Source organism: Gymnoscopelus braueri (genome assembly GCF_963280865.1).
Source record: "Gymnoscopelus braueri genome assembly, chromosome: 8".
Lineage (NCBI taxonomy): Eukaryota > Metazoa > Chordata > Actinopteri > Myctophiformes > Myctophidae > Gymnoscopelus > Gymnoscopelus braueri.
In genome coordinates, this window is record NC_137609.1 from 46,973,769 (window position 1) to 46,990,171 (window position 16,403).

Sequence of the window (16,403 nt, forward strand, 5' to 3'; positions counted from 1 at the left end):
TGTGTGTGTGTGTGTGTTATAATAGTTTGAATTGGATCAGTTCATGTCATGCACATATAGATGATAACTGAACTCTTTCTCTCACAATGCTGGATTCCATTCTCTATCTGAAATTACCCCCTCCCTTGACTCAGGTCCCACATCAACGAGGCCGACCTCCATGGTGGTTTACACCAGTGCTGTCTGCCAGGTCCTGGCACCTGGACCTGGTACATCCTTATCTCTGCTGTCCAGCAGCGACCAGCTAACTCCAAAACGTTCATTTTTCAGAAAATGAAAGTTTAAACAAAGCAATACTGCCTCATCAAAGTTGGTATAGTGACTTTATATATTGTCAGATACTTGCATGTGTCAATATATTATCACCACTTCACCCAAATCCAGTGCAAGTGGAGTTAGGAGTTTCGTACGAACAGAAATCCAGCTCAAGTGGCGTTAGAAGTCCGAACAGCTGACAATAGCTCCGCTGCTGAGGGAGAGGTTTCAAATGGGTCTAAATTCCCAAAAGCTAACAATGGATATCCAAGCTCACAATGCATCACAGCGTGTGAATTAATGCCCTGATGCTTCATGACACTTAGTATATAGGCCTACAATAATAAACAGGACTTCACAGAGTTGGAGTTTGAATAGGACTAGCGTGACAGAAATGCTATGAACTCCTTTCTTCTTGTCACAATGCTCTCATTAAACATTTCATAGATTTTAGAAATATAATTACTTGTTTTCATAACATTAGCGTCAGTGCTAAGTTAAGATAAACATACACACACTGCATAGTTTTAACAAACTACGGGGAGAAAAACCCTGCCGTTTAGTTTGTTTATGTGCTGCGTGGGGGGGAGTTGCGTGTTGTTGACGGACAGTTTGAGGATCCAATGGAGTTGGGAGGTTTTGTCAGAGGCGCTTTTTAATACTTTTCATTGGTTCAAACATTTTTTTTACACAGATGTAAAGGGTGTTCAATAGCATTGATTTATGAAAAAAAAAAGAAGCTGAAAATGGAGTTAGCTGGTTCGTCCCGGACAGTGACGATATGCAATGAGCTGATAAACCAAGGGCCAGCAGAACTAAACAGCATTGTGCTTTGGCTGCAGAATTTGTACAGTAGCCTATGGGTCAGTATGACCATGGAATCCAACTGTTTTGTTGTGATATCGTTTTTAGCGGTGCCATCCGCTCTACATTTGACCGTGTGTGTTTGCGTGTCCATCCGTCCGAGCACGGCATAAGCAGCTGCAGCTGATTAACAGGACACAGCGCAACACATGCGCCACTTAAAGACATGCACACACACACTGAGTAAAAAATACTTAAAGGTTGTTAAAATGAGTAAAAATACTTAAACGTAGTCAAAATGAGTATAAATACTTAAACATAGTTAAAATGAGTAAAAATACTTAAAAGTTAATAAGAACTGTACAAGCACAAGCAGGTTATCCTATGTTATCAGAATCAACTTTATTGTCACATTAGGTGAAATTGTTTTTCTTTTTCATGCACTTCAAAAAAATATATACTTCATCCTGGCATGTAGTAACTTCACAGGACAACGCTGTTGTTTTTAACGTGGTTATTTATTCAGCTTCTCACAGGTAAACAAACACAGCCTCTTAGCTTGCCCTGTGCTGGTAACTGACTGACTTCCTGTCTATCCTCTGTGCTAGCTGTTCACTTCAAAGTAGGACTGCACTGCTCTCTGGTGGGCAGGCAGGGTAACCAATAAACATTATAGGTTCACATTATTACACTCCATATTTTTCGTGAGAACGGTCAAGTCCACATAAGAAAATGGAAATCCATCTTGGTAAGTGAATAACTTTTAGATTTTGTAGATTTTGTATTTTGGAGTTAGAGTGGCACCTCAATTTCAATTTGGCTATTTATTTCCAAAGAATAATAAAGAATTTGGAATTGTTCTAACCATTACTTCATACCTGACTGACCATTTCCCAAATATAGTACTTATTTATTATTATTATTATTTTTACAGTTTGGGATAAAAAATAAATGACAATTTATAATTAGGGATGGAGCTCGTTAATTTGTATTGATAATGAGCACCTTATCGATCCGAGCTTTTATCGAGCCCTATTGATCTTTTTTCTATTAATTTGTGGAAAGACGTGAGACAACAAAGAACCGGTATGTTTTTTTATTGCCGGTTGTGACTGTGTTTGTGGCTGACCACCATCTAAAATTAAATGAAGATGACTAAAGTAAAACATATTTTTGCCTATCATTAAGATAAGTGATAAGAGTTAAATGGCCTTATATTATGAATAGTACATTTTACTAGGGTCTTCAAATACAGTACTTTTCTAACATACAGAAGGCAAGTGACCTTTTTACTTTTGGAAAATAATATTGAAGAAACTGTTCACTGGTTAATGTGTGTACTACTGTCACTTTAAAAGCGTAACGTCGCTACGCCCGTTCCCTTATGCGTAGCGACGTCACAGGTTCGAGACGTCGTTAACTCCGCCCACTTTGGCCGCCATTAAACTTAGCTTGTTTGGTAGCGCTGTAGCTGTAGCCCATAGATATATCTATGCTGTAGCCTACCAAAAAAATCCTGAGGGGGGCGTCAACAAGTGTCTTTAGGTAACGAAGGCCATTTTGCGGGACGGAGTGTTAGGGCTGAGGGTTGTGGGTACATAAACAGCTTGTACACAGTGACTCGACCGTGTTCTTTTTTTTTTCTCACAGTCACGATGGTGAGGACTTGCTCAGTTCATAAGTGCTACAGCAGGTCGGGTCGAGGAAATGCGGAAGATAAACGAGTAAAATTTTTCAGATTTCCAGCATGGAAGCGACATTACGGAGCTCAAATGGACGAGTTAACCAAGAGACGTAGAATGGCTTGGATCTCAGCTGTACGACGCAAAGACTTTACGTTCAACAATCTACCCAAGTACAGCCGTGTTTGTTCACAGCATTTTCACGCAGGTAAATGATAAAAACATGAAACTTTTTTGCTCTTATTTTGTCTCTGCAAACTGAAAACAACTAGGTAATGCAACTAGACTAGAGGCTAGCCCTGGTCCAGAGCATTAATGACTCATGCTCTCCCAGGCTACCGTGCGAGGTCTCCAACTTCAATACAAATAAACAAAACCATTTAATTATTCACCGAAACAAAGGCAGTTTTGTGTTGTTAGAAGTTTTGGTAGTAGCGAAATAGCTTTGTTAATGTTTTATTAAAGTTGGAGACCTCGCACGGTAGTGGAATTCATGAGCAGAGCAGTGCGCCTGGCTGAGCGTTAGAGAGAGAAAAAAAGTCACAACAACGCTCTGGACAAGGGCTAAGGGTAGCCCAGCTGCTCCACATGCACTTATCATCAATCATGAAGTATTAGTGAAGTGTTAAATGGCCTTATATTATGAATAGTATGCCTACTGTAATAATTACTATACAATCTCCATGTCTCTTCAGCTCTTTATAAACAAAAAATGCATGTTTATTTTTTCTATTCTTTTGTCTTTGTTTTAGCCAAAATTAAAAATATATCACTTGCACTACATTTTACTAGGGTCTTCAAATACAGTACTTTTCTAACAGACAGAAGGCAAGTGACCTTTTTACTTTTGGAAAATAATATTGAAGAAACTGTTCACTGGTTAATGTGTGTAGGTACTGTCACTTTAAAAGCGTAATGTATACTTCATCGTACAACGGCGTCATGCACCAAACATAGCCGCTCTCCAAGCTCTCACCGCGTCTGTTCGCACCACATTGTGAGCTTGTAGATCTGCCATTTTCGGCAACGATAGACTGAGAAGACAGCGCACATTGCAAATGTCACGCTAGGCGACAGTAGTCATTCATTCGCAGGGAGATTTTAGAGTTTCTTAAACGCATTATCATTTGGATTAGTAAAATTGTCCACGGAGACAGAGGACGAGTGAAACTTTTGAGCGTCACATGTAAACACAACGACGCAACCACCCGGGCGTAGCGACGTCACAGCGACGAGACCGGGCGTAGCGACGTCAGTGTCAAGACGCCGTTAGCTCCGCCCACTTTGGCCACCATCTTTGGTAAGTAGGTTGACTCGCTGGTACATACATAACATCTCTGTCGTCCTGTGCTCCTTGTTCAGCAAGCAGCAAGTGTAGACGGTGTACATTAATTTCCACCTCTCTTCTATCTATCTCTAACTCTAACTTGTCTGTCACTCTAATTTAGCAATGGTACGACGGTGCTGCATTAACGGATGCAATGGCAAGGTTTCAGTTTTCGGACTTATTAGGGCAAGCAAGGCTGACGTCACTCCGCGGCCGTGGCTTGCCCCGCCCCCTCTTGGTGGGGTCATAGGGCTTAGGGCTCACGACAACATCTCTTTCACTCGGAATTTCGCTAGTAGCCTACCAGGTGGAAAGTAGCTTACAGTGTTAGTGCTCTTTCAGCAGTGTTTTGCCAAAATGGGAGCGAATTGTTGTATGAAAAACTGTTCCAAGGCTTCTCACCATCGACGAGGCGAGAATAAAGGGGCTAAAATAGATAACGGACTAACTTTTCACCGCATCCCCAAATGGAAGCAGAGTGGGTCAAGCCAGATATCCGACGTATCAAAGAGACGACGCATGGCTTGGTTGTCTGCTGTACGTAGAGCCGACTACACATTTGACAACGTTCCTGAAAATGCAAGAGTGTGTTCCCTTCATTTTCATTCTGGTGAGTTTAACTGTGTGTGTGTGTGTGTGTGTGTGTGTCTCACGCACACACTCTCCCTTTCTCTGTCGGTAAGTTTGGGAAGTTGTGCATGCGATGATAAATATATATATATGAGAGAGAGATAGATACATGTAGATTACTTTATTAGCCAGCTTGACAATGTCTGACAGAACTATTTCTGTTGTGTTTTCACAAAGTGGGAAACAACAGCATGCAGATAAGAAAAAAAATATTGCAAATACAAGAAAAATACCTGCTAACAGGTGACAGTACAGGTGAAAATAGCATTTTGTCCTTGTATGCACACACACGTAAAGGACAAAAATAATGCATTTCAAAATGACAGGAGATAAACAATCAGTGCATTATGTACTATGTGTGCAAGACAAGTAGGACAAAACCACACGTCATCTGTATCAGGGGCTTCGTTCAGTGCGACACAAACAATGTGGAACCACTTTTTCACACACTTCTTGTTGTCACATTGAATCATCAGTCCATGTTCAGACTGTTGGCAGTGACAATATACTTGCGTCTTCTTCCCTTTCCTCTGCTTCTTTCTTTCCGGTCCGGGGTCTTTCGAGGGTGGGTTGTTTTCTATTCCTGACACACTAGGGACCATGGCAGGCGGCTCAGTGTAGTAATGTGTAGCTCAGGGAGGACAACCTTCAGGAAAAAATCCTGTGCCTTCTGCAGGCGTGGCATCCAGAAGTCTACATCAGGCCACAAAGTCACAACATGTAGAGTTGGTAACAAAGATCTGTGTCTGAGCACTTCACCTCCAAGCAGCCTTTCTCATCACAGCACGAACAAGTGATGAGTCCATCAGGGGAAGCGCCCACTTGTGGAAATTGGGGATTGATGAAGAACCCACACTGTTTAACTTTTAGGTCAGTGTGATCTTCTGCTTTCAAGGCTTGATAAGCATTCCGTGCCACCATCTCATTCTTTATCCCAAAATCCATGTCTTTTGTTGGTTTCATCTTATGTGGGTTCCACACCTGCTTCACAGTGGTTGCAGCGGGACTCTCAATGCGGGTAGCAAAAACACTGTGCTTAATTGAGGCAGTTATTCTCCCTGGCCGTGCTTTATACCAGGTAACAGGCAGTTCACATCCGTCAAGTTTGTAGTCACGCAGACCTCCAAGGGCCGGTGGTAGACTGCATGGTCGAATCGGATCTCTGTATGACTGTGTGTATGCAGGCACACCGAATTAAGCAATGCCCTTATGAGCATGTATCACAGGGAACGCAAATTCCCAGTCTTTAGCGTGGCATCCGGAGGAAAAGTGGGCATGTTAAGTATCATTCATAGTCGGACGTAAGGATACGTAACGAGCGCCAGCGCTCCTTACGTTGTCGTTTTTGTCTCCCCCTCCGTCACTTACGGCTCCAGGATTTCCGTCCGTGCAGTCGACATTCACCGTCAGGTCGACGTGCACGTTGACTGAAGTACCACTGGCGACCGTTGGCAGTATAAGGGGAAAAAGTTTCCTTGGGCCCTCTTTCTCCAAAAAAGACCCTCGTTGGTGGAAGTACTTGAGTAAATGTACTTAATTACTTATACGACCAATAGCCGACCGTCGATCCACGGTCTGTGACAAACCATTGTAGACAACCATTGTTTTTGTCTAGTTTGTGGACTAGTTGTGTCTTTTATTGCGTTGTTTTGGCTAGATGCTACAATGCTAGCTCCATGTTAGTTAATGCTAGCTCGTTGTTGCCAGGTTTTGTGAGAGAAATAAGAAACCAGGTCTATGAAAACAAGCCCAAAAGAATCGACTAGGCCACGTCACATGAAAATAGCAGATCTACAATATATATTTGAGAATCACTGGTTTAAATAATAATTGGCCCAAATAAGCAACTACACTTTAGAAACAAGCCCAAATAAAACCGCAACCACCAATGTTTGTTTACAAGCAACTTTACAGAAAGATAAGCCCAAAGTCGCTTATAATAAGCGGACATGGCAACATTTTCCGCAACATTGAAAGGCTCGCAACTGCCATCTAGTGGATTAATAGGTGTACGACGCCTCAACATCATAATTCCTACGGATTTAACGTCAGCGACCTTGCATGTGTACATAAAGAACGCAAGACATCCCTCACCCCCTGACGTACGTTAAAGACCCATCTAGGGACTTTGAACGGCCCTTTAGTAGGTGTCCGTATACCAGACCCTGCAATGGTATCACAGTCCAGTGCTTTCTTCCGGGCAGCAGGAGAGGTAAAGATCATGTCACGTCCCTCCGCTGCATTGGCCGTTTAATGGGATTTGCCAAACCGCAGACACATCTGTGACCGTCTTCCTCTCCCGGACATGTACTGTTGCCGCTATCTTGTACAGCAGAGCCCCCACGTGGGTGCATGTCTCGCCTATGCCAGCCACACAATCACAGTGTGCGCATGTTACTTGGCCACTTTTTTCTAGAACAACCCACGGCTTCAGGAACGTCTTAGTGGTTCTCATACTGTGCATGACCTATATACAGATACAAAAACAATTACATTAATGACGTTGCATTGTTTACTTTGACTGGCACTGTATTTAAGTATTTTATACTTAAATATATACTTTTATTTTTTAGGTATATTATTTTCGTATTTTATTATTATGAGATTATGAGATCATTATGAAGAGAGTCTCTCTCGAACACACACACACACACACACACACACACACACACACACACACACACACACACACACACACACACACACACTCTAGTAGCTACATACCCTGGCTCGAACAATAGCTCTCCCACGGCTCTCCGGTGGCTTGTGGATTTCTAAGTCTTGCACCCATCCGTTTGTGAGCTTTGAGGGATTTAAAAGAGTTATACTCTTCTTTAGTATAGGCGCTAACTCCGCACACTAGATAGCCGTAAATATCGGGCTCCTCTACCGCAGGAAGCAGATCAGAGTCGAGGCTCCAGTCTTTGGATGGAAGCTCATATGGATCTGCGCCATTCATTAAATACAATTTGTCTTTGTACCGTTTTTGTGAGTCTATATCCAACATGTCCACGTAGCTCCCCTTCTTCTTGCAGCTGGCTTTTAAAGGGTCTACACCATGAATTTCATTTTTTTTTTGGTTTTTAGTATTTTTTGGGCTCCCCAGTGTCTCTTGTACCCCAAAAGAATATTTGTTTTTAACATTCAGTCATTCATTCTCATTTCAGAGATTTTCAGAATGGCCGTGTCTGAACAGGCCATTTCAGAATGTGCAATGCAAGTGATGTCACTTGCATTGCCATTGCATTGATGCTGGCCAGACAGAATTGCTCAGTAGCCCCCCCCTGCCCAAGAGGACGTTTTGGTATTGCAGCTGAAAGTGCTGTATAAGCCAGAGACAATTGACTTGGGATGAGTATATCTGAGTGATGATTTAGGCTCAAACCTTTCAAAGGTTTGAGGGACATACACCATATGATATTAAATATCAAATATTTTTTTTAAATTCATGGTGTAGATCCTTTAACATGGTTGACACGGAACGCTTTGAATGTACCGCTGTTTGTACTAGCTAAATAGAGTACCCTATCGGGTGGGTCGGTATAGTGACCCAACCAGCATGGCTGCTCCTGGCTACGCGGCCCAAAACACGCCCCCACCCAACCGAACTTTGCCAGCCCGCACTGTTTTCCAACCTGGAAGCAGTGTCATGGCTGGCTCTTGCCACGACAAATAATAGGGGAGGGAGACCAACGGAAAGTGTAACAAAGATATTTATTGACTACTAAACTAACATAAGCAACTTATAAATAACTGAACATAAAGAGACATCATAACAGTAAAAGGATCAAATGAGGTGTGGAGTCAGTAAATCAGTGGTGTAAGTGTGGATGCGTGGAACATGGTGTAGTGCAGGGTGTGTGGATGGAAAGAATAGTCAAATAGAACAGAACAAAAGCATGGGGAGCAGCTGAAGAGGACGGCAGTCCTCTCTCCTCTGGATCTCACTGTGGACTGATCATGGGCTGGCTTTTATAGCCTCCTGGAGGCACCGGCCCCAGGTGCTCTCCAATGAGCCATTAGTACATTGACTGCCACACCCTGTTCACCTAGACGGACAGCATTACTAGAGCACACTCCCCTACTCCACATAAGGGAGTGGGGCATCACAGCAGTCCTTTGGAGATCAAATGTCGGAGATATCAAAGAAAAGTCGTATGGCTTGGGTGTCAGCTCTAAGACGAAATACCATAACCTTCAACAAAGATCTCACACAGAAGTATGTGTGTTCACGGCATTTTCAAACAGGGAAGTTACAATCAAAACACATTTGACTCTAATGTTACACAGATAACTATGCTCACCAGTGTTATGTTGTTGTTTGCACATCAAGCTTGTTTATGAGAGACAACTCCGGTCCCGTTCACTTACTCAATGATTTATGAATGAATAATATATAAATAATCAGTACTGACGGAGCTGGAACCAGAGGCTATGGTGGAACCAGAACCCAACAAACTTTATTAGCCAGCTTGACAATGTCTAACAGAACTATTTCTGTTGTGTGTTCCCAGGTCAACCAGCATATGAAATGAAGCAATCCGATCCAGACTGGGCACCGTCCTTACACCTGGGCCATAGTGAAATCAAGCCTTCCAGGACTGACCGTTTTGCCAGACAATCAAAGAGAAAACACCCTCAGGCCTCAGTTCAGGAAAGGAAGAAGATTTTTGCTTCATCACAAAGTGAGTTATGGAGCTTTGTTCGATTAGATATAATCCAAACAAAAAATTAATACAATCTATAATTAGATATAATATTTCTACTAAATAATAGATTGTTGCGACGCAAATGTCATAAGCTCAATATCACGCCTGGTCGAGCAGTATTTCCCTCTCAGCAGAGCGCTAAACATCCGGGTTTGAATCCTTGGTAGGACATTGAACTTATTGATTTCAGCTATAACTAAAATCGTACAGAGTGGCATTACCAACTGTCTTAAGCACACCACCCTGTGTTAGGAAGAAAAGCACATATTTTGCTCAGTCACTGTTGAATTGTGCTCAAGCCACACTGTTCTGTAAATGAAAAGGGTTAAATAGCACAGTGAACAAGTTAAAGGGGAATGCATTTTGAGCTGAGAAGGTTTCTTGCTAAACCTTTTGGTTAATCTAAGCAAGTGATACCTAATTTTGTACATGCGACATGGAGGATGGAAATAATAGATTTACATATAAGGTATCCAGTGTTCACTATCATGTTATTCTGCTGCTTCTAGACGACCTGCACGTGGTTGTGTGTAAAGAGGAGGTTTCTCCTGAACAGGAGAGGAACCCCAGTCTGCTCCAGGGTGAACCAGAGCCTCCACAAATTAAAGAGGAACAGGAGGAGAGGAGCACCAGTCTGGTCCAGGGGGAACCAGAACCTCCACACATTAAAGAGGAACAGGAGGAATTACTTCACAGACCAGAGGAGCCTATAGGTTCAATGATGACATTACCAGAAGATGATGATGACGATGACGATGAAGAAGACATCTCTTCTGAAGTTGAAATTGAAGTTGAACTTGAATCTGTCACTGAAGACAGTGATGAGTGGGAGGAGACCAGTGGAGGTCAGTCAGCTTTAAACACACTGAAAAGTTACTACATTTGGAAGGACACATATTGTCCTTGAGCAACAAGCTGTCCCAGGACATGAAATACATGTAGTTGTACAGAATGTGGCTAAACTAAACATTAAATTGTGAATGTTCTGTTAATACATGGGAAAATAAACTAAAAAATAAACGTATTTTTTTTGTTGAGTATTTCTCCCTTTCAGTACACAGCTAACTGTGTGGGTAGCAAACCGCAAAAATTAGCATGGTCCTGCAACTTTGAGTTTGTGTATGCTCCAAGCATCAACACTGCCCTCACGGAAAGATGCCGTGCAATAAGACCAATACTGATGCCACTCAGTGTACTGGAACACCAGCTTCCAGTTGCCCTATTGCACAGGCCTTATCCTGAAGAGGAAAACATGGCGTCTTTCCATGGGGGCAGTGTTGATGCTTGGAGCATACACAAATTCAACAATGCATAGGTTCCAGTCGCACACCTGCCAGCACTTTAAGCTCAAAACTAGATTAAATATTAACAGAAGAATATTGCTGTGTTGATCATTCCACAAATTGGAATGATCAAGTTGTTCCTTGTTCCTTGTTCTAAAAGTTGTTCCTTGTTCTAAAAATTGTTCCTTGTTCTAAAAGTGACTAATCAGGATTTTCAACGATATAAAATACAATACCAATTGATATTATTGAAGGGGGGAAATGATCGACCAAAATAAAGTGTCCAAAAGTTTTAGTTTAGTTTTAAAGTTTGCATTAAAAGCTCTAATGAAAACAACCTGAATAGTTAGCAAAACATTTATTTTGAAGATACAGGAAAGAAAGCCTTTAAGGCTTTTGCAGACAGGGTGCGATTAGTCAATCAGTTTTTACCGCATGCGTAAAGACGCACGAATCGAACTGGGTTCGATTGGGAAAAAAACGCATCGCCTCACGGTAAATCCGGAGCCGGTGTGCATGAGGTCATTGAGAACCATGTGTTCATTTAAAAAATGGTATTGTCCGTTTTTTCCGTGCGAAAAATCGCAACCTGTCTGCAAAGGCCTTTAGTTGTACATTTTGTAGCAAAACATTTATTTAAAGAACGACAAGAAAGAAAAGAACGGTTTGAAAAAAGTTATGGAGCAACTCATGGATTAATTCAAGGGAGACATCTTTTAGTTTTTATATATATTTCTCTAACTGCAAAAAAATGAAACAGAAACTTAGCAACTAAAAACTGACACAAATGTACAGAAAAAGACAAGATGAACACATGATTAATGTAGGGTTTACAAAAAAAATTCAATAACGGAAATCAAGTTGACAAACAGGCGTAACTGATTTTTTCAACATAATCCAAGTGATGTCATGTAATTATTAAACCTAACATCATGAGTTCTTATATTTTCACACTTTTCTCCTCAGGTGATATATCTTTATCTCCTGTGACATCCAGCAGTCCTGCTGCCAATTTACAACACCCACAAAGAGATGAACCTTCCACTTCTCTTCTGGCTAATATGAATCCAACAGCGGTGGTCTTTCACAAACACCCTCTGAACATGGTTCACCAGGCTCTCCATCCACCAGCACCCCTGCAGCAATGCAGCAGTGATGAGGAGGAGAATGTTAATCATTCTGACACGATGTGGGAACCAAAAGACGACCGGGGCAACGACTCTGACTCTGATTGGTCGTACTCAAAGTCTCGGTCAAACAATAAGGAAAAGAAGCAGAAGAAAGGCAGAAAACTCAACAAAGATGTCACTTCAACGACGCAGACGTTACAAGCCAACACAAACGGTAACTAACAGAGGACTGTGGTAATTGAAAAAAAAAACATGGCCCCTCACACATTAGAAGGCCAATATTAGTTGTCACCAGAACCAGGGATGTGCGTTTCAATGAATCTAACATAGTTATAATGGTGTTTGAAGTTACAATGGGTTCATATAGGGAGGGGGCCTGTCTGATAAAATATTTAAAAAATTTAAGATTGTTGCTTCATCACAAAGTGAGTTATGGATTTTTGTTTGATTAGATATTATCCAAATTAAAAATATAATACAATCTATAATTAGATATCACATTTCTACTAAATAATAGTCCGTTGCGAGGCAAATGTCATAAGCTCAATATCACGCCTGGTCGTGTAGTATTTCCCTCTCAGCAGAGCGTTAATCCTTGGTGGGAGCTTGAACTTATTGATTTCAGATTTAAATAAGATCGTACAGAGTGGCATGGTTAAATGGCACAGTGAACAGGTTAAGGGCTGATCTTCCATTCTCAGCAGAGCACAGGAATTGTGTGGAGAGAGAAGGGGAGTGAACATGTCAAAACTAAAACCTATGATTCATTGGAGCACTGAAAAATGTTGCAGCCGGCTCAACTTTATTTTGTTGAGCAGTGACGAGTGTCAGTGTTCAGCAGCTGGCCGCTGGCTTCCATTGAAAATGACTTGTAGCCTGTTGCTGTTGCGCATGTAAACACACCAGGACATAGAAAGATTCATGGTCACCATAACAACAAAGCTGAACTCATATTGTCGTGAGCATGGACAGTTGGACACAAAAATGGACATCAAACATTAATCTGCAGTTTTCTTTCCTATTGCCAATCTACAGCCCCTAGAGTTATTCTGCTGAAGGCATCAGAATGTGACGAGATCTTTGAGGGCAATGATGAGAAATACAAAGCAGTTTCCATCAGTACAGAACCTCCAGCGCACTTCTGGTAAGTTCTACCTCCTCTGTAGTTCTAAAGCCTGCAGTAGGGGTGGCTATTAGGACTGAGTGATGGTGTGGGTTCTCTTCTTTTGTCAGATGTAAGAAGGGGGACTCTTAAGGATAAAAGGTTGGGAATCATTGCATTAGAGGACCTAGGATAGAGCCCTGGGAGACCCTAGTCAACTAACTAAATTGTATAGGTTTTAAGTCTCTAAAGTGTGTATGGGCGGCAGTGGCTCAGGGGTAGAGTGGCCGGTAGAAAGGCCGGATGGGGTTCCTAGTTCGATCCCGGGCTCCCCCAGAGTTGGTGTCTAAATGTCCTTGAGCAAGACACTGAACCCTAATTGACACCAAGACCCTAATTGCTCCCGATGAGCAGGTTTGTGCCTTGCATGGATTCCTCCGCCATCGGTGTGTATTGCACGATCTATGTAAAGCCTAATGGATAAATGCACCATTTACTATGTTAAAAGTTATTTTAAGGGTGACTGTTCCATTTCTTCCTTTGATGATGATGACCTTGCAGTGAACCATGAGAATCCCTCCCATAAAGATATATCTTTGTCTCCTGTGACATCTAACAGTCCTGCTGCAAAGTCACAACACCCACAAAGAGATGAACCTTCCACTTCTCTTCTGGCTAATATGAATCCAGCAGCGGTGGTCCTTCACAAACACCCTCTGAACATGGTTCACCAGGCTCTCCATCCACCAGCACCCCTGCAGCAATGCAGCAGTGATGAGGAGGAGAATGTTAATCATTCTGACACTCGGCGGGAACCAAAAGACGACGGAGGCAACGACTCTGACAAAGATGTCACTTCAACGACACAGACGTCACAAGCCAACACCAACGGTAACGGGGGGGAAAAAACACGACCCCCTCACACATTAGAAGGCCAATATTAGTCACCGGAACCAGGAATGTGCGTTTTCAATGAATCTAACATAGTCATGTTGGTGTTTGAAGTTACAATGTGTTCATATAGGGAGGGGGCGTGTCTGATATAAAACAAATGACGATTGTTACATCACAAACTGAGTTATGGAGCTTTGTTTGATTATATATTATCTAAACAAAAAATATAATACAATCTATAATTAAATATAATATTTCTACTAAATAATAAAATGTTGCGAGCCAAATGTCATAAGCTAAATATCACACCTGGTCATGCAGTATTTCCCTCTCAGCAGAGCGCTAAACATCCAGATTGAACTAAGATCGTACAGAGTGGCATTGGCCATATTTTGCTCAGAGTCACTGTTAAAGTGTTGCTCAAGCCACACTGTTCTGTAAATGAAAAGGGTTAAATAGCACACAAAAGCCAGATTAGATGATAAAATGGACAATAAAAGTGAAATACCCCTTTAAACAGACCAGGCTGGTTGCGTTTAAAGGTAGGGTAAGTGATATGTTTTGGTTGAAATAACAACAACAATGTTAAACATTTAAAGCACTATATTCTGATAGTAATCATTGCTATATAGAGTGTTTGTTCAGTCACATTGCTATAGAGTGTTTGTTCAGTCAGTTAAGTCTCCAAGTCACTTTAATAAAAATAAAAATAAACAATAAATACAATAAAAACACTTTTCACTATCTCATCTTGGCTCTGGGACAATGACAACGTAGTACCCGTGCGCAAAGGAAACCGGGGTTTTGGTCTGCCTTCAGCTTTCACTTCCGGTGGTGCCACTATGTTTTCATTCCCACTAACAATATTTCTACACGGAACACTAACACCACTTCTCCCAGAGAACATGGATCGTTTTGGTTATAAGCCCACTTGTTTCTATGATGAAAGAGTAAGTTAAAATGTGAATATCTTTCCGTGGTTTTGTCTGCTCCGCGGACGCTATTGTTAAATTAGTTTGGGTCTGTTTCGAGGGGGAAAGATCGACGGACACGTGAATCCCGCCCACTACATTTGATTGGGTAAAGCACGGCCTGCTTCCTGATCTGAAGGCACGCCCACTTGTAGCCCAGTGCGTACATGTTATGACGAGCCTTCACGACAGATTCCAACGCAGAGCAGAATCTGTTCTTGAGAGATTAGGACAGTAGTGATGTAATCATACAGGTAAACATAAAACATCTGGCCGATCGTCTGTGAACAAATTGGCAGGTTAAAGATTGGATCTTTGAACCGCTCACACGATAAAATTATCTAATCCATCACCCCAATTATCCTGCAGTGTGATCCTATCTTTAACGAATAGACTATAGAGAAGCCAGGATTAAATGCCTCCCTTCAAATGGCCTGCTCTGATTTTGACCTGGAACACGTCATAACATGTCATTATAATATCTCTATCTCTATCTCTCTCTCTCTCTCAGGAGTGAGGTCCCAGCCTTCCCAGAGTCAGACCTTCTCTTGTTCTTACTCTGAGTGTCCACACGCCTTCACATCTCAGGTCTTCCTCCATGAACACATAAAGAGGAACCACATTGACCTCTACAGCCAAATGCTGAGGAATGGACAGATCACCCCAGCATCCTTTCAGCAAATCACCTACTCTATAAACAGCCAGAAACAAGGAGACACAGATGGGCTGGAATCTTACAGTCATACACCAGAAGTAAAGACTTACACACACTCCCTGGATCACACAGGAAAGATAGCCCACATCTGTGATCAGTGTGGCATGCGTTTCATTCACCTGGAGAAACACATGCGTCTCCACACTGGACACAAATCTTTCCACTGTAAACACTGTGACAAGAGTTTCAGTCGAGCAGGTGACCTGAACGCACACCAGCTAATCCACACGGGAGAAAAACCATTCCCCTGTAAACACTGTGATAAGAGTTTTAAGGATTCAGGTTCTCTGACGATACATGAACGTGTCCACACTGGAGAAAAACCTTTCCACTGTAAATACTGTGATAAGAGTTTTAGTCAGTCTAGTTATCTGAAGACACACCACCGTTTCCACACAGGAGAGAAACCTTTCCCTTGTAAACTTTGTGACAAGAGTTTCACTTGCTCAAGTGGCCTGAAGAAACACCACCGTTTCCACACAGGAGAGAAACCTTTCCACTGTAAACACTGTGATAAGAGTTTCAGTCAGTCAAGTGCTCTGAAGACACACCTCCGCATCCACACCGGAGAAAGACCTTTCCCTTGTAAACTTTGTGACAAGCGTTTCAGTTGCTCAAGTGACCTGAAGAAACACCACCGTTTCCACACAGGAGAGAAACCTTTCCAATGTAAACACTGCGATAAGAGTTTCAGTCAGTCAAGTTCTCTGAAGGCACACCTCCACGTCCACTGTAAACACTGTGATAAGAGTTTTAGCTATTCAAGTTCTCTGATGGAACATGAACGTGTCCACGCTGGAGAAAACCCTTTTTCTTGTAAACATTGTGTCAAGAGTTTCATTCAGTCAGGTGGTCTGACGTCACCAGTGTGTTCATGCTCTGAAAAAAAAAACTTTACTCT

At 42.0% G+C, this 16,403-nt stretch overlaps 2 protein-coding genes across 2 annotated transcripts in view; one reads left to right on the forward strand and one right to left on the reverse strand.

Annotated features, from left to right (window-relative positions):
* Window positions 1–16,403, reverse strand: part of gemin5 (gem (nuclear organelle) associated protein 5) — an 851,612-nt gene that overhangs the window by 378,462 nt on the left and 456,747 nt on the right. The gene's annotated exons all lie outside the window — the stretch shown is intronic.
* LOC308089748 (uncharacterized protein) overlaps window positions 1–16,403 on the forward strand; it is a 61,671-nt gene that overhangs the window by 44,311 nt on the left and 957 nt on the right. Inside the window, exons 5-9 of the mRNA XM_080434650.1 lie at window positions 9,917–10,252; window positions 11,657–12,034; window positions 12,856–12,964; window positions 13,542–13,813; window positions 15,299–16,351. Of these exons, the coding sequence (XP_080290776.1) occupies window positions 9,917–10,252; window positions 11,657–12,034; window positions 12,856–12,964; window positions 13,542–13,813; window positions 15,299–16,351 (2,148 nt within the window). The remainder of the gene's footprint in view (window positions 1–9,916; window positions 10,253–11,656; window positions 12,035–12,855; window positions 12,965–13,541; window positions 13,814–15,298; window positions 16,352–16,403) is intronic.